Below are 17500 nucleotides of genomic sequence, written 5' to 3'. Positions count from 1 at the left end.
TTTTTGGTACATAGCTAATTTAGATACACCTATGGTGTGGGGTGGTTCGCGTTTCTTTAGGAGTCCGCTGTCTTGGTTTGTATAGAAATTGATATTAAGTGACACATACTGCATAAAGGCGGTGGAAATCTGGACCCGGCGGTAATAGGGGAGTTCGATACATTTGATAAAGCTTTGGAGGTGTAGACAAACACACACACACACACACACACACACACACACACACACACACACACATGCAAGGGGAAAGTGGTGTTAAGTTTAGGCCTGGACACGGTGTGCATACAGCAGATGTTATCAGAAGGATGGGCCAGCTGTGTCCTACTAGTTAAGAAATCAGACTTATGACCGAAGGGTGCCCACTTCAAACCCTGACTGGTAGGAAAAAAACGTGGGCAGGGGGAGTGGTTGAACATCACTCGCTGGGCGCAGCAGCAGGGGCTGCCCACTGCTCTTGGTTTGTGTGTGGTCACTGGGTGTGTGTCCACTAACTACGAATGGGCGAAAATAATTTTTCTTGGGATCAATGATCATATCTATCTTGCAGCAAAATACTTGTGTGTAATGACTTTGCATGACCAGGCAAGTTTTGAAGCACTCTCTCATGGTCAAGACAAAATAAAATTATTCAGAAATATAAATATACAAAATATAAATAAATGTATTCATTTAACAGAATATTTTATTCAAAGTTACTTACAAAACTACTAGACCTGCTGATAAAATTAGTTTATTTCATGCATCAGCGAAACATACCTGGTTAATTAGCCGCAACACTTTCATGGTAGATAGCCGCCACGGTTTAGATGGAGAAGTGAATGAATATAAAGGGGCAGTGAAAACCATAGCATTCACACAGCGAGAAACTCAGCACACAGAGAGATATTCATAGTTTGCAGCAGCAAAATGATTATATTTTGGATGCTCATGTATGTACTGTAGTGTGTATGCAGACATTTTGGAATTTGCATTAGATCACTGTACTGTAAATGTTCAGTGGCTTTGATGACAATTTCAGAAATAGAGTTTCCAAAGCAAACCATGAGCATTAAACAGCCTCTGCAGATTTGTCTGCTTTGGTTTGTTGGAGGCACCGAGAGCCATTACTATACTCTATATGCCCCTCTTCTGTAGAGAGAGAGGGGGAGAACTGTGAGAGAGCTTTGACCCAGATTAGTGAAGTTCTGCTTCCTCCCTCTCTCTCTCTCTCTCTTTCTCTCTTCACTAATCTCAGGCACGACTGCCGCTCGTCCACTCCCCCTCTTGTCACTTCCTGCTGGGGTAGAGAGGGGCCAGGGTCACATCCACCCCACCCCACCCTCTTTTATTCCTGGAACTCCCCACAGCAAGAGGTCCCCAGAGGGGGGCTGAATACACTCTCTCTCTCTCTCTCTCTCTCTCACACACACACACACACACACACACACACACACACACACACACACTACTACTACACACAAACACACAGAGACACAAAACATATAGCACATAAATACACACTTAACCACACGTACCAGGACAAACACACACTCACACTCTCTCTCTCACACACACACACACACACACACACACACACACACACACACACACACACACACACACACACACACAGGCAAACAAACAGAAACTTGCTCTCTCTCACACACAGTCAGCGAAAACCCCAGGCACAGCTTATAGGCCCTTTCACACTGGCAAAATCGCCGCGATTTTATGTACCAGAATCGCGGAACGACTGTCCCTTTCACATAGACCGAGGTGAACGGTAGGGACAAAGTGTCTGGAATTTACTACCAAGCCCCTAGACATTTTGCCGAGTTTTTTCCGCCACCAGTGTGAATGGGTCAAGGCGGAAAGGGGAATCTGAGTGGGCATTTCAATGCTATGTCCAGCCCACCACAGGAGATTGCAAATAAATCTAACTGATCAAAATCAGCAATAGCAGCAATTTCAATCTATAAATTCACAAAGTCTCCAGTCATTCAATGCCTGCTAGAGTTGACTGTAGCTTGGAATGCAATCAGTTGCCATAATATGCTATCCTAAAATCCAGCGATAAAACAAAGCATGAACTCATGAGCGTCTGTCTGCCCTATATGTATATCCTCTGATTGTAATGCTTACAGATATCTAGGCGATATTTGTAACATTTATTTTGTATTTGGCCTGTTGTAAAATCATGTACACTTATTGAACAATAAAACACATTAGGAACCGCAAAGTTGGAGACATGCATAAAGACATTGCTGCAAATTTAAAACCGAAGAAACCAATGTGAAGAAACCAATGTGCTTATGTCGCGATTTCTGATAGGCCCAGGCCTAGAGAAAAGACAGCCATGGTAACCTAAAATTTAGGATTTGCTTTGCCTACACTGCTGTTTGGTTGTTCCAAACTTTGAGACGATCCATACTCGCATTAACTGAATCTTATCAAACCGAACTGCGATGTTGAGTGACATGCCTAATAATCTCACTGCCTTCGGCATAACTGCTAACAGTGCGCCTAGGCCTACTGTTAAACACCTGAAAAATATTAAGCTGCTGTTTCCTTTTCATGACGAGCACTAGGCCTACGCTTGAATGATTTATGACTGAATGGAACATTTTTAAAGAACTGCTTATCACGTCGTGTGACAAAGTTTACACTAATCATCTTCTTCTAATGTATCCTTATGTTGAGATGTCCATTCTCTTTGCCCTAGGCCAGTGTTTCTCAAACTTTTTCAGACCAAGGACCACTTAGCTTAAAAAAAAGAGTAGACCCATTTCAACAGTATATTACACAATAGGCTTACTCGATGAGCCACCTTGCTTATTGGCTTTGCACCTTGCTTATTGTGTCAGAGGATTAATATAATTTAAACTGGCATAGTTTACACGGGCAGTGTTGCAGAACTGTTTGGATTTACATACAAGTTGGTTTAATACTGCAAACAACTCATCTATATCGTATTTTACCATGTCTGCTCACGGACCACTTGGGGTAGCTTGCGGACCACCAGTGGTCCCCGGACCACACTTTGAGAAACAATGCCCTAGGCTATTATTTGTGTGCGAAGCATGTTTCAATTAAGACAGTACACAAGCTATTTTTATTGTTGTAATATTGAATGATTTCATGAATAAATTGTATGCACAGTACATTTTATGCGGTAGCGCCAAGGGCAACTCTTCTCTTCAATTTCCCTTCCAAATTACGTTTTATTGTCTGAAGACATCTATGGCAAGAATTTAACATTCTAATAGCAACAACAAAACAAATGCAAGCTGACCAAAGTGCAGTCGGTTCTCCGCCATGGTTTTTGAAATCACCGCGCCTGCTGTATCTAAAGGCCCACGCCACATAAGGCCTCGACTATCACTCTACCGCCCCTGTTGCGTCACAATTTAATTTACCATAGCTGATCCTGCCTCATGGCTCCCCAAAATGCCGCATCATGTGAACAGATCAGAAGGCCGGCAAATTTTCACCTCGCCTTCAGACACAAAAAGACGTCCCCTCTTCCCGCAAATTTAGCGTGATCTCTGTGGGAAAAGGCCTTATGTCTCCGTGGCATAGCCAGAGGCCCAGGTATCCTCTCTGGGTTCTCTTTTCCTCTGGAGGCTGTTCTAAAGCAGAGGCCGCCATCTGTGGTGCTGTCAGTCCGTCCGTCCGTCTGACCGTCAGTAGCTGTTCCTTCCACAGGCCACACAGAGCAGAGGGTGACCGTTGCTCTGCTCTGAACTACCTTTGTTCATCTGCATAGAAGACTCACTGTAGTCACATCACAATAGCAGGAGCATAGCCATGTGTGTGTGTGTGTGTGTGTGTGTGTGTGTGTGTGTGTGTGTGTGTGTGTGTGTGTGTGTGCAAGAGAGAGAGAGAGAGTTAGAAAGGGTCTGTATGTATATATGTGTGTGTGAGAGAGTGAAAAAGAGAAGGATAGAGTATGTGTGTATGTGACAGTGATTGAGTGTGTGAATTTGTATTAATGTGTTTGTGTATATTTTTATGTGAGTGATTGTTTGTGTGTGTGTGTCTGTGCGAATGTGTATTTATGTTCCTATTTGTGTGTGTGTGTGTGTGTGTCGCTGGGGGATGGGCACAGCCGCTAGCCTGGCCTGGGCCACACCCAGGCTGATTGGGGGGGCCACACCTCAGCATGGAATCCACTGCAGCTGGGTCACATGAGCCCTACGGGCGGCCCCCACCCCCGCATCTACACACGCACACACACACATGCAAAGTCCCTGACTGGTTGGCTTTTAGTGTAGCTGGTCAGTGTGATGGTCTGCCCCTCTATTCTGCTCATTCTCTCTTTATCATTCTTTCTCTGTTTCTCATTCCCTTTCTCCCTCTCTCCTGTCCTCTCTCTCTCCCTCTCTCCCTCTCTTCTGGCCCTTAAAGAGCAGGGTGTGACTCCAGTTGCCAGAGAGAGGGAGGGGACAGGCAAGATTGCTGACTACTCCTCCCTGTTTCTCTCTTTCAGTCCTCCGCCCTTTCTCTCTCTATCCCTCCCTCTCTCTCCCTCCCTTGGTCTTCACAAGCACACGTCCACATAGGCTCTCAGACTGCTCTAATGTTGTTGGTCCTTTTCTCTCCTCTTCTGTCTTTTTCTTGATGTTTGCCCTGTTGTGCATCTCTGTCTCCTACATTGGGAGGAAAGGTACCTATTTAATGGGTGTTTGTGTTTGGCTTTGTTTCTGTCTGCTTTTTACCTAATCCAGTTTACTTCTCTCTCTCTCTCTCTCTCTCACACACACACACACACACACACACACACACACACACACACACACACACACACACACACACACACACACACACACACACACACACACACACACAAACACACATACCTCTGTCTCTACACTTTGTTGCTGCTGTACTGTGTATACTTCTCCGCCTCTTGCTCTGAACCTCTATCTCTCTCTTCACTTCTCTTTCTCTATCCCTCTCTTTATTCTGTCTACTTCCACCTCTTCCCTTCTTCTTTATGCATCCCTTTCTCTCCTGTCTCACCCTGTATCTAACCATGGGTCTGTGCCTCTCTCTCTCTCTCTCTCTCTCTCTCTCTCTGCAGTGCCAGTCGAGTCCCAAGAAGTCAAGCAGCGCTGCCAGTTCCGAGTCTGAGTCGGCCGCCACAGACGAGATGCCCTCCATCCAGATCAAACCAGAGCCCGAAGAGCTGGAGTGCTCGGTTAGTGTGCTGTGTGTGTGTGTGTGTGTGTGTGTGTGTGTGTGTGTCTGTGTGTGAGTAAGACAGTGTCGTTGTCATTGTTGGAATGTGTTTCTTTGTGTGTGTGTGTGTGTGTGTGTGTTGTTTTTTGTGTATGGGAGTGGGGTGAGGGGTTCAAATGGGTTTGTGTGTGTGTGTGTGTGTATGTGTGTGTGTGTGTGTGTGTGTGTGTGTGTGTGTGTGTGTGTGTGTGTGTGTGTGTGTGTGTGTGCATGCGTAGGGGGGTGGATTCAAATGTGGTTGTGTGTGTGTGTTTGTAGGGGGATTTGGATGGGTGTGTGAAAGAGTGGGGGCAGGGGGAGGTTGTGAGTGTTAAGCATTGAGGTGTGGTCACAGAGCAATGGAAGCAATGTGGACATCTAGAGAGGAAGGGTGTGTGTGTGTGTGTGTGTGTGTGTGTGTGTGTGGGTGTCAGTGAGTCTGCGACTTTGTGTCACTGTATGTATGTACTGTATGTATGTGTGTGAGTGTGTCTGTAAAGTGTATGTGTGTGTGGTAGTGTGAGTGTGCACGTTACACATGAGCATGTGTAAGTGAGGATAGGTACCACTTATCCTGCATCCTAGGAGAAGTTTCTTCGTTTGGTATAGTAACAGTGTTATGGAAAGTTACATACTGTTTCCAAAACTGTACAGTAAGGACAGTAAGCATTTCAGTAGTACACATACATTCATCAATGTAAACAGTGATAAGTAGTTTTGTGCTTTAGCATCACAATTGTAAAATAACTTAATCAGCAAAGTTGTGGATTTTTTCTATTGGTTGAACAGCTACTCAGCTACTCAGAACTAGATATTCAGATCATTTTTTAACAACTTTCCCGACACTGCTAAACAGTCGGCGAAGACTAGAAAGAGAAGAGACAAAAGACAGTTGACAGTTGAGGGAGCTTTTGGGTTGGACCACCGTAGGAATGAGTCATAAATGCAGGCAGACGTGTGTGTTTGGTACCAAGGCCCAGGACAAACGTCACAGTGCCACTCACTCGTTTGAAGGATCATTTGTTTTTGCGAGCTCCTCCTGATTTTCTTTGCTTTGTCTCCGCTCTCTCTTTTAAATACTTCGTCCACTCTTTCTCTTACTCTCTTTTTCTGTGTCTTTCTCTTCTCTCTCGTTCTCTTGTTCTTCCTCTAGCGTTCTCGTTCAGGCCCTAATAGGATATATCGAGGGAGGCTTCCGCTCAACCGTTGTCATGACAACGAGGCTCTGGCGGGAGTTGGAAGGGCTGTGATGTAGCCTGCCCACACCCTACACACACACACACACACACACACATATACTCAAACCCACATACACACACACACCACCCCCACCTCTTCACAACACCACCATTCCCAATTCGCTCACACACTTTACCCCCTCCCCCTCCTAACACTCCCACTCACAGTGCACACACTCTCTCTCTCTCTCTCTCTCTCTCTCTCTCTCACACACACACACACACACACACACACACACACACACACACACAGTGTACATACAGATTTGTGAGTGCATGTTCAGAGACACACAGACACACACACACACACACACACACACACACACACACACACACACACACACACACAGTATGCACATACTGTATGCTTGCCTGCACATCAAAGTCAAAGTCAAAGTCAGCTTTATTGTCAATTTCTTCACATGTTCCAGACATACAAAAGAGATCGTAAATTACGCTTTTCTCACTATCCCAGGTGAAGACAAGACATATTTGACCAATTTTAAGTCCACAGACAAACATAACATTCAAATAAACAAAAAGTAAGTAAATAAGTAAATAAGAGGGGCACATATAATAATAATGAAAAATAAGAGCAACAAAATTTTGTTGAAATTGTGCATAGACAGTCAATAAAATACTAGTGCAAATGCTGTAAAATACTATAAAATACTGTTTTGACCTAAGTAATAAAGAAAGTGGCATAGTGGTTGCAGAGTTATGTAAGAGCAACCCAGAAGTGTTGTGTTTTCAGGACAACAGCACCAAGTTGTAAAGTGTACAGGGTGTGCAGGGTGTTCAGGGTGTGCAGGTGGAGTAGTGCAGGCGTGCATTGTGGGTCCAATGTCCGGGATGTTATGTAGCTGAGGGTGGAGGAGGAGGAGAGTTCAGCATCCTTACAGCTTGGTGTATGAAGGAAGCTGTTAGTGAGTCTGTTGGTCTTGGGGGCGCAGGCTTCTGTACCTCTTCCCAGAGGGCAGTAGATCAAACAGATTGTGGCGGGTGACTTGCATCACTCACAATTTTGGTAAGCCTTGGCGGGTGAGGTGGAGTGGTGTAAATGTCAGCTAGGGAGGGAGTGGCTTCAATGATCCTTCCAGCTGTGTTCACATGGATGTGGCTACTCTTCCTGCAGTTGAAGAAAGCAGTCATGCACAATGATGCATTTCACACTCCCTCTGTCCTCCTTTTCCTCTCTCTCCTGGCTCTCTCTCTGTCTTTCTCTCTCTCTCTCTCTCTCTCTGTCTCTCTGTCTCTTTATCCTTCTAGGCCTTTCTCTCTCTCTCTCTCTCTCTCTCTCTCTCTCTCTCTCGATGTCTCTCTTCCTTGCTCACATACACTACATTTACACTGTGTGCTCCATGCTTTGACAAGAGGGCAGGACTCTTGTCATGTTTAGATACCGAGTAGACCCCCTTTGGGCCCAGGAAGACTACCATGTCGCCCGATGCAATGCAATTTACAGACAGAGAGAAGGAGATCACATAGTTAGCCTGTGCTTGAATCATTTCAGAATCTTGTCTGAGCCAGCACTCAATTTTGTATGGTTTTGGTACGTTTTTTTATGTCATTAGTTTTTATTTATTTATTTTGTTCCTTAAATTAACTTTAGATAAGCATACCGTGTCCCCACAAGCCTCCCAGCTCACAAACCTCTCAAATACTTCTTTAATGCTTGATGTGGCTAAGAATGGACTTACAGACATGGATCTGGAAAGTGTTCACAGTCATGAAAAAAACTGTTTTGAGATCAGCTAATGCTTGTAGTGTGTCCCAGAGAGGCACCCTGACCTAAGACAGATGATGTCACTTATGAGCATGTGTGTACTTGTGTTGTCGAGTGTGCATGTTGGACATTGTTTTGGCCAGAGCTTGACATGTTGACGTAGTGGCCAAGAAGGTTGACTAAGTTTATGTGGGAGAGAGAGAGAGAGAGACCTCTACATTACAACGCACATATAGACAAACACACACACGCACATACACACACACATACATGTACATACACACACACACACACACACACACACACACACACACACACACACACACACACACACACACATACTGTACACACCCTTTACTGTACAGGGCGGGGCTCCACTCCCCTCTGGAGAGTTAATATCACTCCCAGCTGTTGTGCTCTCCTTCAAGTTATCATTCTCTATCTCTCTCTGTCCTCACTCTCCACCCTAAAGACTTGGGCATTTGTGTTTGCACTGTATGTTTGTGTGGTTTAACACAAAGCTTTCAACGATTGCTGAACAAAGATAGTGGTAAATACCGATGGAAAGGTACAGAAGATGGATCTGGGGTAAAAAGGTGTGGAGGATGTGTGTGTATGTGTGTGTGTATGTGTGTGTGTATGTGTGTGTGAAAGAAATGCAGTGCCCTTCGGTGGCAGTCTGCGTCACCCATCGCTACAACCTGTAATCTTGTAAACACATATATACAAACCTCAGCTGGCTCTCTTGTTGGCTTTTACATGGAGAACAGACACACTTGGCAAGGACTCTGCACTGTTGAGTACACTGTGATGGATTGCCATGAATTATACCAGGTCTCTGTGTACTGCCTCCTCCCAAAACTACACACACACACACAGACACACACATACATGTACATACACACACACATACATGTACATACACACACACACACACACACACACACACACACACACACACACACACACACACACACACACATACTGTACACACCCTTTACTGTACAGGGCGGGGCTCCACTCCCCTCTGGAGAGTTAATATCACTCCCAGCTGTTGTGCTCTCCTTCAAGTTATCATTCTATCTCTCCTCATTCCTCCTCTCCCACCCCCTAAAGACTTGGGCATTTGTGTTTGCACTGTATGTTTGTGTGGCTGCAACCTAAAGCTTTTCAGCAGCGCCACCCATTGCTGAACAAAGATAGTGGTAAATACCGATGGAAAGGTACAGAAGATGGATCTGGGGTAAAAAGGTGTGGAGGATGTGTGTGTATGTGTGTGTGTATGTGTGTGTGTATGTGTGTGTGAAAGAAATGCAGTGCAGTGCCGATTTGGCAGTCTGCGTCACCCATCGCTACAACCTGTAATCTTGTAAACATATACAAACCTCAGCTGGCTCTCTTGTTGGCTTTTACATGGAGAACAGACACACTTGGCAAGGACTCTGCACTGTTGAGTACACTGTGATGGATTGCCATGAATTATGCCAGGTCTCTATGTGCTGCCTCCTCCAAAACTACACACACACACAGACCTGCCTTGCGCCGCCTTACTGCCATGCATGCCTTACGCCGCCCTGCGCCCACACGCGCACACACTCTTTGTTCAAATTTTCCTTAAATTAGATTAGATGCTGACATCCGTCGCTGTCTGAAAACTTTACTGAGCAGCATGAGGGGCCTGATGTTGATGGAAATTTCCTCACTGAAGTGTCAATGTTGCCTTTGGAAGGTCGTCTGGTGTTCTTCTGGACCTACTGTTATTTTGAAGTCCTGCCCCACTAGATAGAATGGCTTCTCTCTCTTAGGCCTAGGGCCAGCCAAGATGGCCGCCACTCTTGCCTCTGCTGCTCACAAAGGTCAAGGGGATGTTGCTGAAGCAGTGTCAGAGCTTCGCTCGCAAGCTTGCAGGCACTGTGGTGAGCTTAGCCCTCTCTCTGGTGACTCATTCCCCTCGCTCTCAAATCTGACCCTATCCCTCTCTCTCTCTCTCTCTTTTCCTCTCATGCCTTTTCTGTCTCTCTCATGCACGCTTTCTGTCTCTCTTGTACACTTACACAAATAAACACACACACACACACACACACACACACACACACACACACACACACACACACACACACACACACAGTCTATAGCACCATCTCTTTCTGAGTGTGTTTGTGTGTGTCCCTCTGTCTCACTGTATCTCTCTGACTCACTCTCGTCTCTCTGTTGCTGTGGACTATGCTGCAGTGCAGTGCAAGAGGCTTAATGAAGGAGAGACAGTGTGTGTGTGTGTTGGTGTGAGAGAGGGAGAGAGAGGTGGGGGTACATGTATAGAGGTAAACCTTTAGTCTGGCAGACCTCCACAAAACCAGTCTTTTCTATATCATTACTGCCATAGTGGTTATTTGGCCTCATTTAGGGTGTTGAAATCATGTGTCTTACCACTGTTATAACATAACATGATGACATAACACTAATGAGGTGTGGCAGGTAGAGCAATCCCAGCAGCCCAGTGAACCCAGTAGAGAGGGCTTGGTTCTTTTAACTCCTAATGGGTCTCCTTACAGTGTACATAAAGCTCTAGAAAGCATGAAGAGTCCACTGCAAAATGATGTGCTTCTTTGGTTTTACTAAACAATTCTGTCAGTCGGGCTGTTTGTTTAATGGTTTGTGACCATTCGTCCTCCTCTTGATCACATCCACATCTGGGCTGACCACGACTGGGTCTTCCTCTCCATCCATATGCTGCTTGACCTGGCTGTGGCAGGCTGGCTGGCTGGTTGGCAACCCCAAATCATCACCTATCTAAGAGGCCCTCTAGTGACAGTGTCCCACACCCGTTGCTCTTGAATTTCCCCTGGGGATCAATAAAGTATCTATCTATCTAGCTATCTATCTGCAGTTCACCCTGTCGACCTCCTAAGCTGAGACTTGTTGACAGAGGTGCTGATGTCGGCTGATTGCTCTGTTTGTTTAAATTGTGTTCTTCTGTCAGTGCTTGGTGGTTGATTTCCTATGTCAAGCCTCCTCTTCTGCTTTGGCGGGTCTAAACCAGCGGATTCACTTTTCTCAGAAGTTCATGTGAGGCATCGTTTGAGGTGACCGAGGCCAGTATCTCAGCACAAATATGTCATATCCAGTAACTAAGATGGACTGAGAGGATAGACTGATGGCAGGAAGGTGTTTCCAAGAGGGTGGATTCGAGCAGCCCACGGATTAGTTGCCTATTAGTGACTCAGTGTTTGACACTCTGAGTGGTTGTGAGGTAACACTCCTGCATGGTGTAGAGAGGTGCTGTGTTAATAACTGGACGGTGTTGCCCCTCTCTACTACTGCCCTTACTGTATGAGTGACGTCCATTCCGTCAAGTTTGTCTGCCATGTTCTAGCTTTGACCTCTTTGTGGTGATTTACTCTGTTAATAAGTAAACTTCATTCCCTGCCAATGTTAGCTCAGAGAGTGAACTGCCCTATGCGTATGGTGTTAATGACTGGACTCCAGTGTGGATGTGGCGTCTCCCCTCTCCTTCTGTGTGAGTTTACGAGCTTGTGTTTGCAGTCCCTCCTCCACCCTCCTCCGTGTGCATTGCTTTTCCTACACAGGAGTGCCCCATATTTTCTTGGCACACGCTGAACCAGATTTTCACACGCGCCACATCTCCTCTCCTCTCCTCATCTCCCCCTCCTCCTCTCTCTACCATTATCTTGTCTTTTTTTTTTTTTTTTTTTTTTTTTTTCTGCCAAGGTGTTTTGATTCTCGTGCCGTTCCTCCATCTGCGGTTTGTCCTTGTTTACATTAAGCTTATTAAAAATGTACTCCAGGAAGGAAGCAGAAAGGCAAACGGCGATGTTTAGCTGGCGGTTGACTGGAAAGTAATGAGGCCACGAGAACCCTATGTGAGTCCAGACTGGATGGGAGGCGTCAGGTTAAAGGAAGGTGGTGGACGTGGTGGGAAGCAGAAAGGTGGAGGTAGGGGCGAGGTATGGAGGTTAGAGGGTGGAGGGGCAGAGAGAGGGGAGAGAGATGGAGAGGGTGGGCGGGATCGAGGAGGGAATCAGGGAAAAAATGAGTCAGCTGATACCTCCCAGTTTCCATGGCAACCGCAGGCCTTTCCCACCCACTCTCTTATTTTCCCTCTCCCCCACCCTGACCCACTCCCTCTCTTTTCTTCTCTTTTTGCTCTCTCTCACTCTTCCCCCACCCTGACCCACTCCCTCTCTTTTCTTCTCTTTTTGGTCTCTCTCACTCTTCTCCACCCTCTTGCTCTCTCTCTTCCTGTCTTCCCCTCACTCTTCCCCCACCCTGACCCACTCCCTCTCTTTTCTTCTCTTTTTGGTCTCTCTCACTCTTCTCCACCCTCTTGCTCTCTCTCTTCCTGTCTTCCCTCACTCTTCCCCCACCCTGACCCACTCCCTCTCTTTTCTTCTCTTTTTGGTCTCTCTCACTCTTCTCCACCCTCTTGCTCTCTCTCTTCCTGTCTTCCTCTCACTCTTCCCCACCCTGACCCCCTCCTCTCTTTTCTTCTCTTTTTTGGTCTCTCTCACTCTTCTCCCACCCTCTTGTTTCTCTCTCTTCCTGTCTTCCTCTCACTCTTCCCCCACCCTGACCCACTCCCTCTCTTTTCTTCTCTTTTTGGTCTCTCTCACTCTTCTCCACCCTCTTGCTCTCTCTCTTCCTGTCTTCCCCTCACTCTTCCCCCACCCTGACCTACTCCCTCTCTTTCCTTTCACTCTCCTCTGGTCCTCCCTTCCTCCTTCTCTAACCCATTCTCTCTTTCTTTTTCTACCCTCTTCCACTCCCTCTTCCTGTTCACCCTCCCACCCTCACCCTCCCACCCTAACCCACTCACTCTTTTGCTCTCTTTCTCTCTTCTCTTCTCCCTCTATCATTTCCTGTCCTCCCTCCTTCTCTCCTTCCTCCTACTCCCACCCACTCCCCCCCTTTCCTCCCCTCTCTCCTTCTCCCTTCTTCCTTCTCCCATAGCTCAATATATGGTTTAAAAAACATCTCCACCATCTCCTTCCACCCTCAACCCCCCACACACACACACACACCCTCCACTCTATTTCCTGGCCGTCGGGGGCTGCTTTTAAGTCGTGTGTTTCGGGGCGCTGCAGAGTCCTGGAGTTGAACTCATTGTGTTTACACACCAGCATACGCTGCCGGGTAGAATGTAGGCTAATAGCAGAGTCCAGGCTCTCCTGAAGCAGGCCGCCTCAACTCACATGCCCCCAGGAGAGAGAGAGAGAGAGAGAGAGAGAGAGAGAGAGAGAGAGAGAGAGAGAGAGAGAGAGAGAGAGAGGGGGGTTGGTGGGGGGCTCTTTCAGTAATACAGCTGTTTACTGAAGAGGGTTCTAGGGTTTTGCATTGTGTTTGTGTGTTTTGCCTTTTTATGTCAGAGTGTGTGTCGGATGAAGATGCAGTGTGGCATGTGCACACACACACACACACACACACAACCCACCACCTAACACACACACACACACACACACACACACACACACACACACACACACTCACATATCATGGCACAAAGTAAACACGTTCTTCTGGCTTGCATCTTAATCCTTTCCACCTTGCCTTTAAATTAAATTGTGGTCAGCATCAGTGGCAGTGATGGCAGGTTGGTATTATGACACATAGTCAGTCTTTTATGAAGTGGAACTTCCAGTCCTAACTGCATTGAGATTGTATGAGTGTCAGTGTGTTAATTGTGTATATTACATATGGGTGGGTCTTTCAAATAATTTGTATGGGTCTGAAGAGGGTGTGTTTGTGTTTGTGTTTGTTTGTGTGTGTGTGTGTGTGTGTGTGTGTGTGTGTGTGTGTGTGTTGGTAGTCTGGGTGGAGTAAAGCAGGGAGTGTGTTCGGTTGGTTTGGCATGTTTGGTGTGACTGGGTTTGTGTGTGTGGTGGGATTGGGTGTGTCTCTGTGTGAGTGTGGCCAGACGGCGTGTGTGTGTGTGTATTTGTGTATTGCAAGGATGTGTGTATTTTAGTGTGAGGGTTTGTGGTGTGTGTTTCTGTTTCTGAGACATTGGATCTCTCTAGATGTGTTTGTGTGTATGCATATGTATGCCTGTGAACAAGTGTGTGCGTGTGTGTGTGTGTGTGTTTGTGTTGGTGCATATGTGTATTTGTGTGTTGCAAGGATGTGTGTATGTTAGCGTGAGGGTTTGTGGTGTGTGTTTCTGTTTCTGAGACATTGGATCTCTCTAGATGTGTTTGTGTGTAGTATGCATATGTATGCCTGTGAACGTGTGTGTGTGTGTGTGTGTGTGTGTGTGTGTGTGTGTGTGTGTGTGTGTGTGTGTGTGTGTGTGTGTGTGTGTGTGTGTGTGTGTGTGTCTGTCTGTGTGTTTGTGTGGGTGCGTATGTGTATATGTGTATATGTGTGTGTGCGTATGTGTGTGTGTGTTTCTGGAACAGTGCCAGGCTGAGGTCTTGCTCGTCTCCATCTCTGGCTCCAGTAAGCAGAGGCCCCATCAGAGCCTCCATTGTTCCTGTGTTTGTGGAGCCTGGAGCCCAGCAGAACTGGGCCAGCCCAGCCCACATTTCTGGGAGTGGGCTTAAGGGTGTGTGTGTGTGTGTGTGTGTGTGTGTGTGTCTGTATATGTGTGTGCATGTGTGTGTCTGTATGTATGTTAGTGTGTGTGTGTGTGTGTGTGTGTGTGTGTGTGGTTTGGTTTGTATGTATGCGTGTGTTGTGAGCAGTGTTTATGCATGAATGAGTATGTGTGAGCTTGTATGTTTGTGTTTATGTTGGGTGTGAGTTTGGGTGTTTGTTGAGGGTGTGTTTATGTGTGTGTGTGTGTGTGTTTTATGGTGGCAATGTGGCATAATGCTCATATACTCATCCCCTCTTCTCTCTTTCCACCATCCTTTGTCTCTCCTCCTTTTCTGCTCTCTTGTGCTTTGTCTTTCTTTTTCACTCTCATCCTTTTTTTATTTTTGCCTCTGCTTACTATTTTCTCCTCCCTCTCTTCCCTCCTTCCATGCATTCTTATTGTCTCTCATACCCTCCCATCCCTTTATTGCCCCCTATCTATCTCTCCATCTTCTCTCGCATCTCTCCCCTATCTGCATCTTTCTTTCTCTCCTCTCCATCTCTCGCTCTCTGTCTCTTGTTTTCTTCTCTCCTCCCTCTCTTTTAGCCAGCTGAAGGAGCAGAAGACTCTTCTCTGGCGCTTGACCTCAAATGCAAAGCCTCGCCGCCGCCCCTCTGTGCCATCGACACACACCCTTCCTCCCCTTCCTCCGCCACGCGGGCCCAGCAGCACCACGACGACGATGACCACGACGACACGCATCACTGCGACAACAGTAACCACGACGACCACGACAGCCCCCAGACAGAGCCTGTTGACCTCTCCCTCAACAAGCCCCGCCCCTCGCTCGCCAAGCCCACCTCCACCATCCTCTCGTCCAGTCTCATGGCGCACGGCGGCTTGACGGCCGTCGCCACCACGGCGACGGCCATCCCGGCCACGGTGCTGTCGTCGGGCTCCATCCTGGCGTCGGCGTCGGGCATGATGGGCGGCCAGCAGATCCTGCACGTCATCCACACCATCCCGTCCGTCACCTTGCCCAGCAGCATGGGCATGGGCCAGCTGCAGACCATCCCCGTGGTGGTGCAGTCGCTGCCCGTCGTCTACACCGCCGTGCCCGCAGCTGCCGCGGCGGCCGCCGCTGCCGCTGGGGACGGTGGCAACAACGGCGTGAGCACGGCCGCCACAGCCGCCATCACCGTCCCACTGATCGGCAGCGATGGACGCTCGGAAGGCTCGGGTAAGATACAGGGGGAAAGTGTGTGTGAGGGAGTAAAGGCGAGCCAGTGTCTTCCTTTACAATGTGCCCTTTCCTTCCCTCCTGTCTGTTGTTCTTATATACTTAGGCTATGTCTACACCAGTCCAAAACACTATTGTAACGCTTGTGCCTGTCATCTACACTACTTTGGAGCTACTTTACTATTTTTCGAGCTCCTGAAATGGATCGATTTGACTTGATAATTCCGATATGATACTAAATGGAAATATTATGTTATCAGGATGAACCTGTTTCGATTTCACCAGCACAGTGCAGCCAGTGTTCTTATAAAAAGTAAAACAGCTTATCATCTCAACTACTCTTTTTTAGTAAGTCAGATTAGTAACATGGGTGTGTGGTAGACCAGTTTCAGGATGAAGTCATTTGGTGAACTTGTTTGAAGTTCACCAGCGGGTGTTTTGTCTGGGGTGGATACCAGCGTCATGTGATGGGTTTTAGCCAATAGGAGGTCTGTTTTGGTTAGGGGCGAGTGAGGAAGTGGCCTTGGAGGCACCCCACCCTCAGTTAAAGCCTGAAGTCAGTTCCTGTGCTAGCAGTGGAGAGGTTAAGTCACACACACACACACACACACACACACACACACACACACACACACACACACCTGAGCTGGGATGCGGATCGGGCATAAATTTCTGTCCGAACCCGGCCCGTCCGACAGAGTTAAGCGTCGAACCCGACAGGCATTTTCATTTTTATGTCGAACCCGACCCGAGCCCGGCGCAGATGATGCCTCAGTTATTCCCATGCTAGTGATTAAACGTTCACGTTTGTGGATAGCCTGTCTTTTTAGCCCATTAAACGGAACACACAACAAAACTTGGTTGCGACTTCAGAACAGTTTTTGTGAGTGCTACTTTGTTAATATTTGGGAAACTGTGAGTAAGGGGCTGCGACCGCACAGCCAAGGCTGCTGAAGTGTCACGAGGGCGCAGCACATGCACTTCAGAAACAATATATTTAAGCTCACGATATTCAGACTGGCCCAAAATGTTAACGTCCCATCGGGAATCCTCCCAAGCTCCTCCTGATTAGCCACTCGGGGCCTGCTTGATTGTTGCAAAGATCTAGAACCCAACTTCACTGGTAAGATAAACATGTGCCGGTCAGGTTGCCATTTTGGCAGAAAGAAAAAACTGATCATAAAATGCAACAGAACGTATTGTTGAAATGTAGTTGAGTGGAAAGTATGCACTATTGTCAAAAGTATGCACTATTGATTCTACTTAAGTAAAGTACAAATACGTGGAAAATTTACTTAAGTACGGTAATGAAGTATTTGTGCTTTGTTACATTCCACTACTGCTGGCAGACAGACAGGCTAAGACAAACACCAGTTAGCAGCAGGTGAACGAGGGAGAGGTTATAGATACTGTTCCTGGATCAGGCCCCCCGTCACTGTTTTCTCTTCCAGTCTTTCTCTATCTCTATTCCTCCCTCTGTTTCTCCTCCCTGACTTCTGTCCATGCCGTCGGTCTGACCACTCTGCACTCTGGCTGCCCCTCAGTCTGTCTCTGTTGGCGTGTCC

At 47.0% G+C, this 17500-nt stretch overlaps 1 protein-coding gene across 2 annotated transcripts in view; it reads left to right on the top strand.

Moving 5' to 3' along the window:
• The window catches only part of klf8 (Kruppel-like factor 8), a 43743-nt gene that overhangs the window by 15050 nt on the left and 11193 nt on the right, over positions 1–17500 (top strand). The window contains exons 1-3 of one of the 2 annotated variants that reach the window (XM_048233936.1): positions 4004–4645; positions 5063–5179; positions 15302–15935. In XM_048233936.1, coding sequence (XP_048089893.1) covers positions 5132–5179; positions 15302–15935 — 682 coding nt within the window. In that variant the 5' untranslated portion in view covers positions 4004–4645; positions 5063–5131. Of the gene's footprint in view, positions 1–4003; positions 4646–5062; positions 5180–15301; positions 15936–17500 lie in introns of those variants that run through there. The other variant, XM_048233926.1, reaches the window with a different exon arrangement.

The sequence above is a fragment of the Alosa alosa genome, chromosome 2, assembly GCF_017589495.1.
Source record: "Alosa alosa isolate M-15738 ecotype Scorff River chromosome 2, AALO_Geno_1.1, whole genome shotgun sequence".
NCBI classification, from domain to species: domain Eukaryota; kingdom Metazoa; phylum Chordata; class Actinopteri; order Clupeiformes; family Clupeidae; genus Alosa; species Alosa alosa.
Note: the sequence above shows the minus strand (reverse complement) of the source record. Positions and strands in the feature narration are given on the sequence as shown.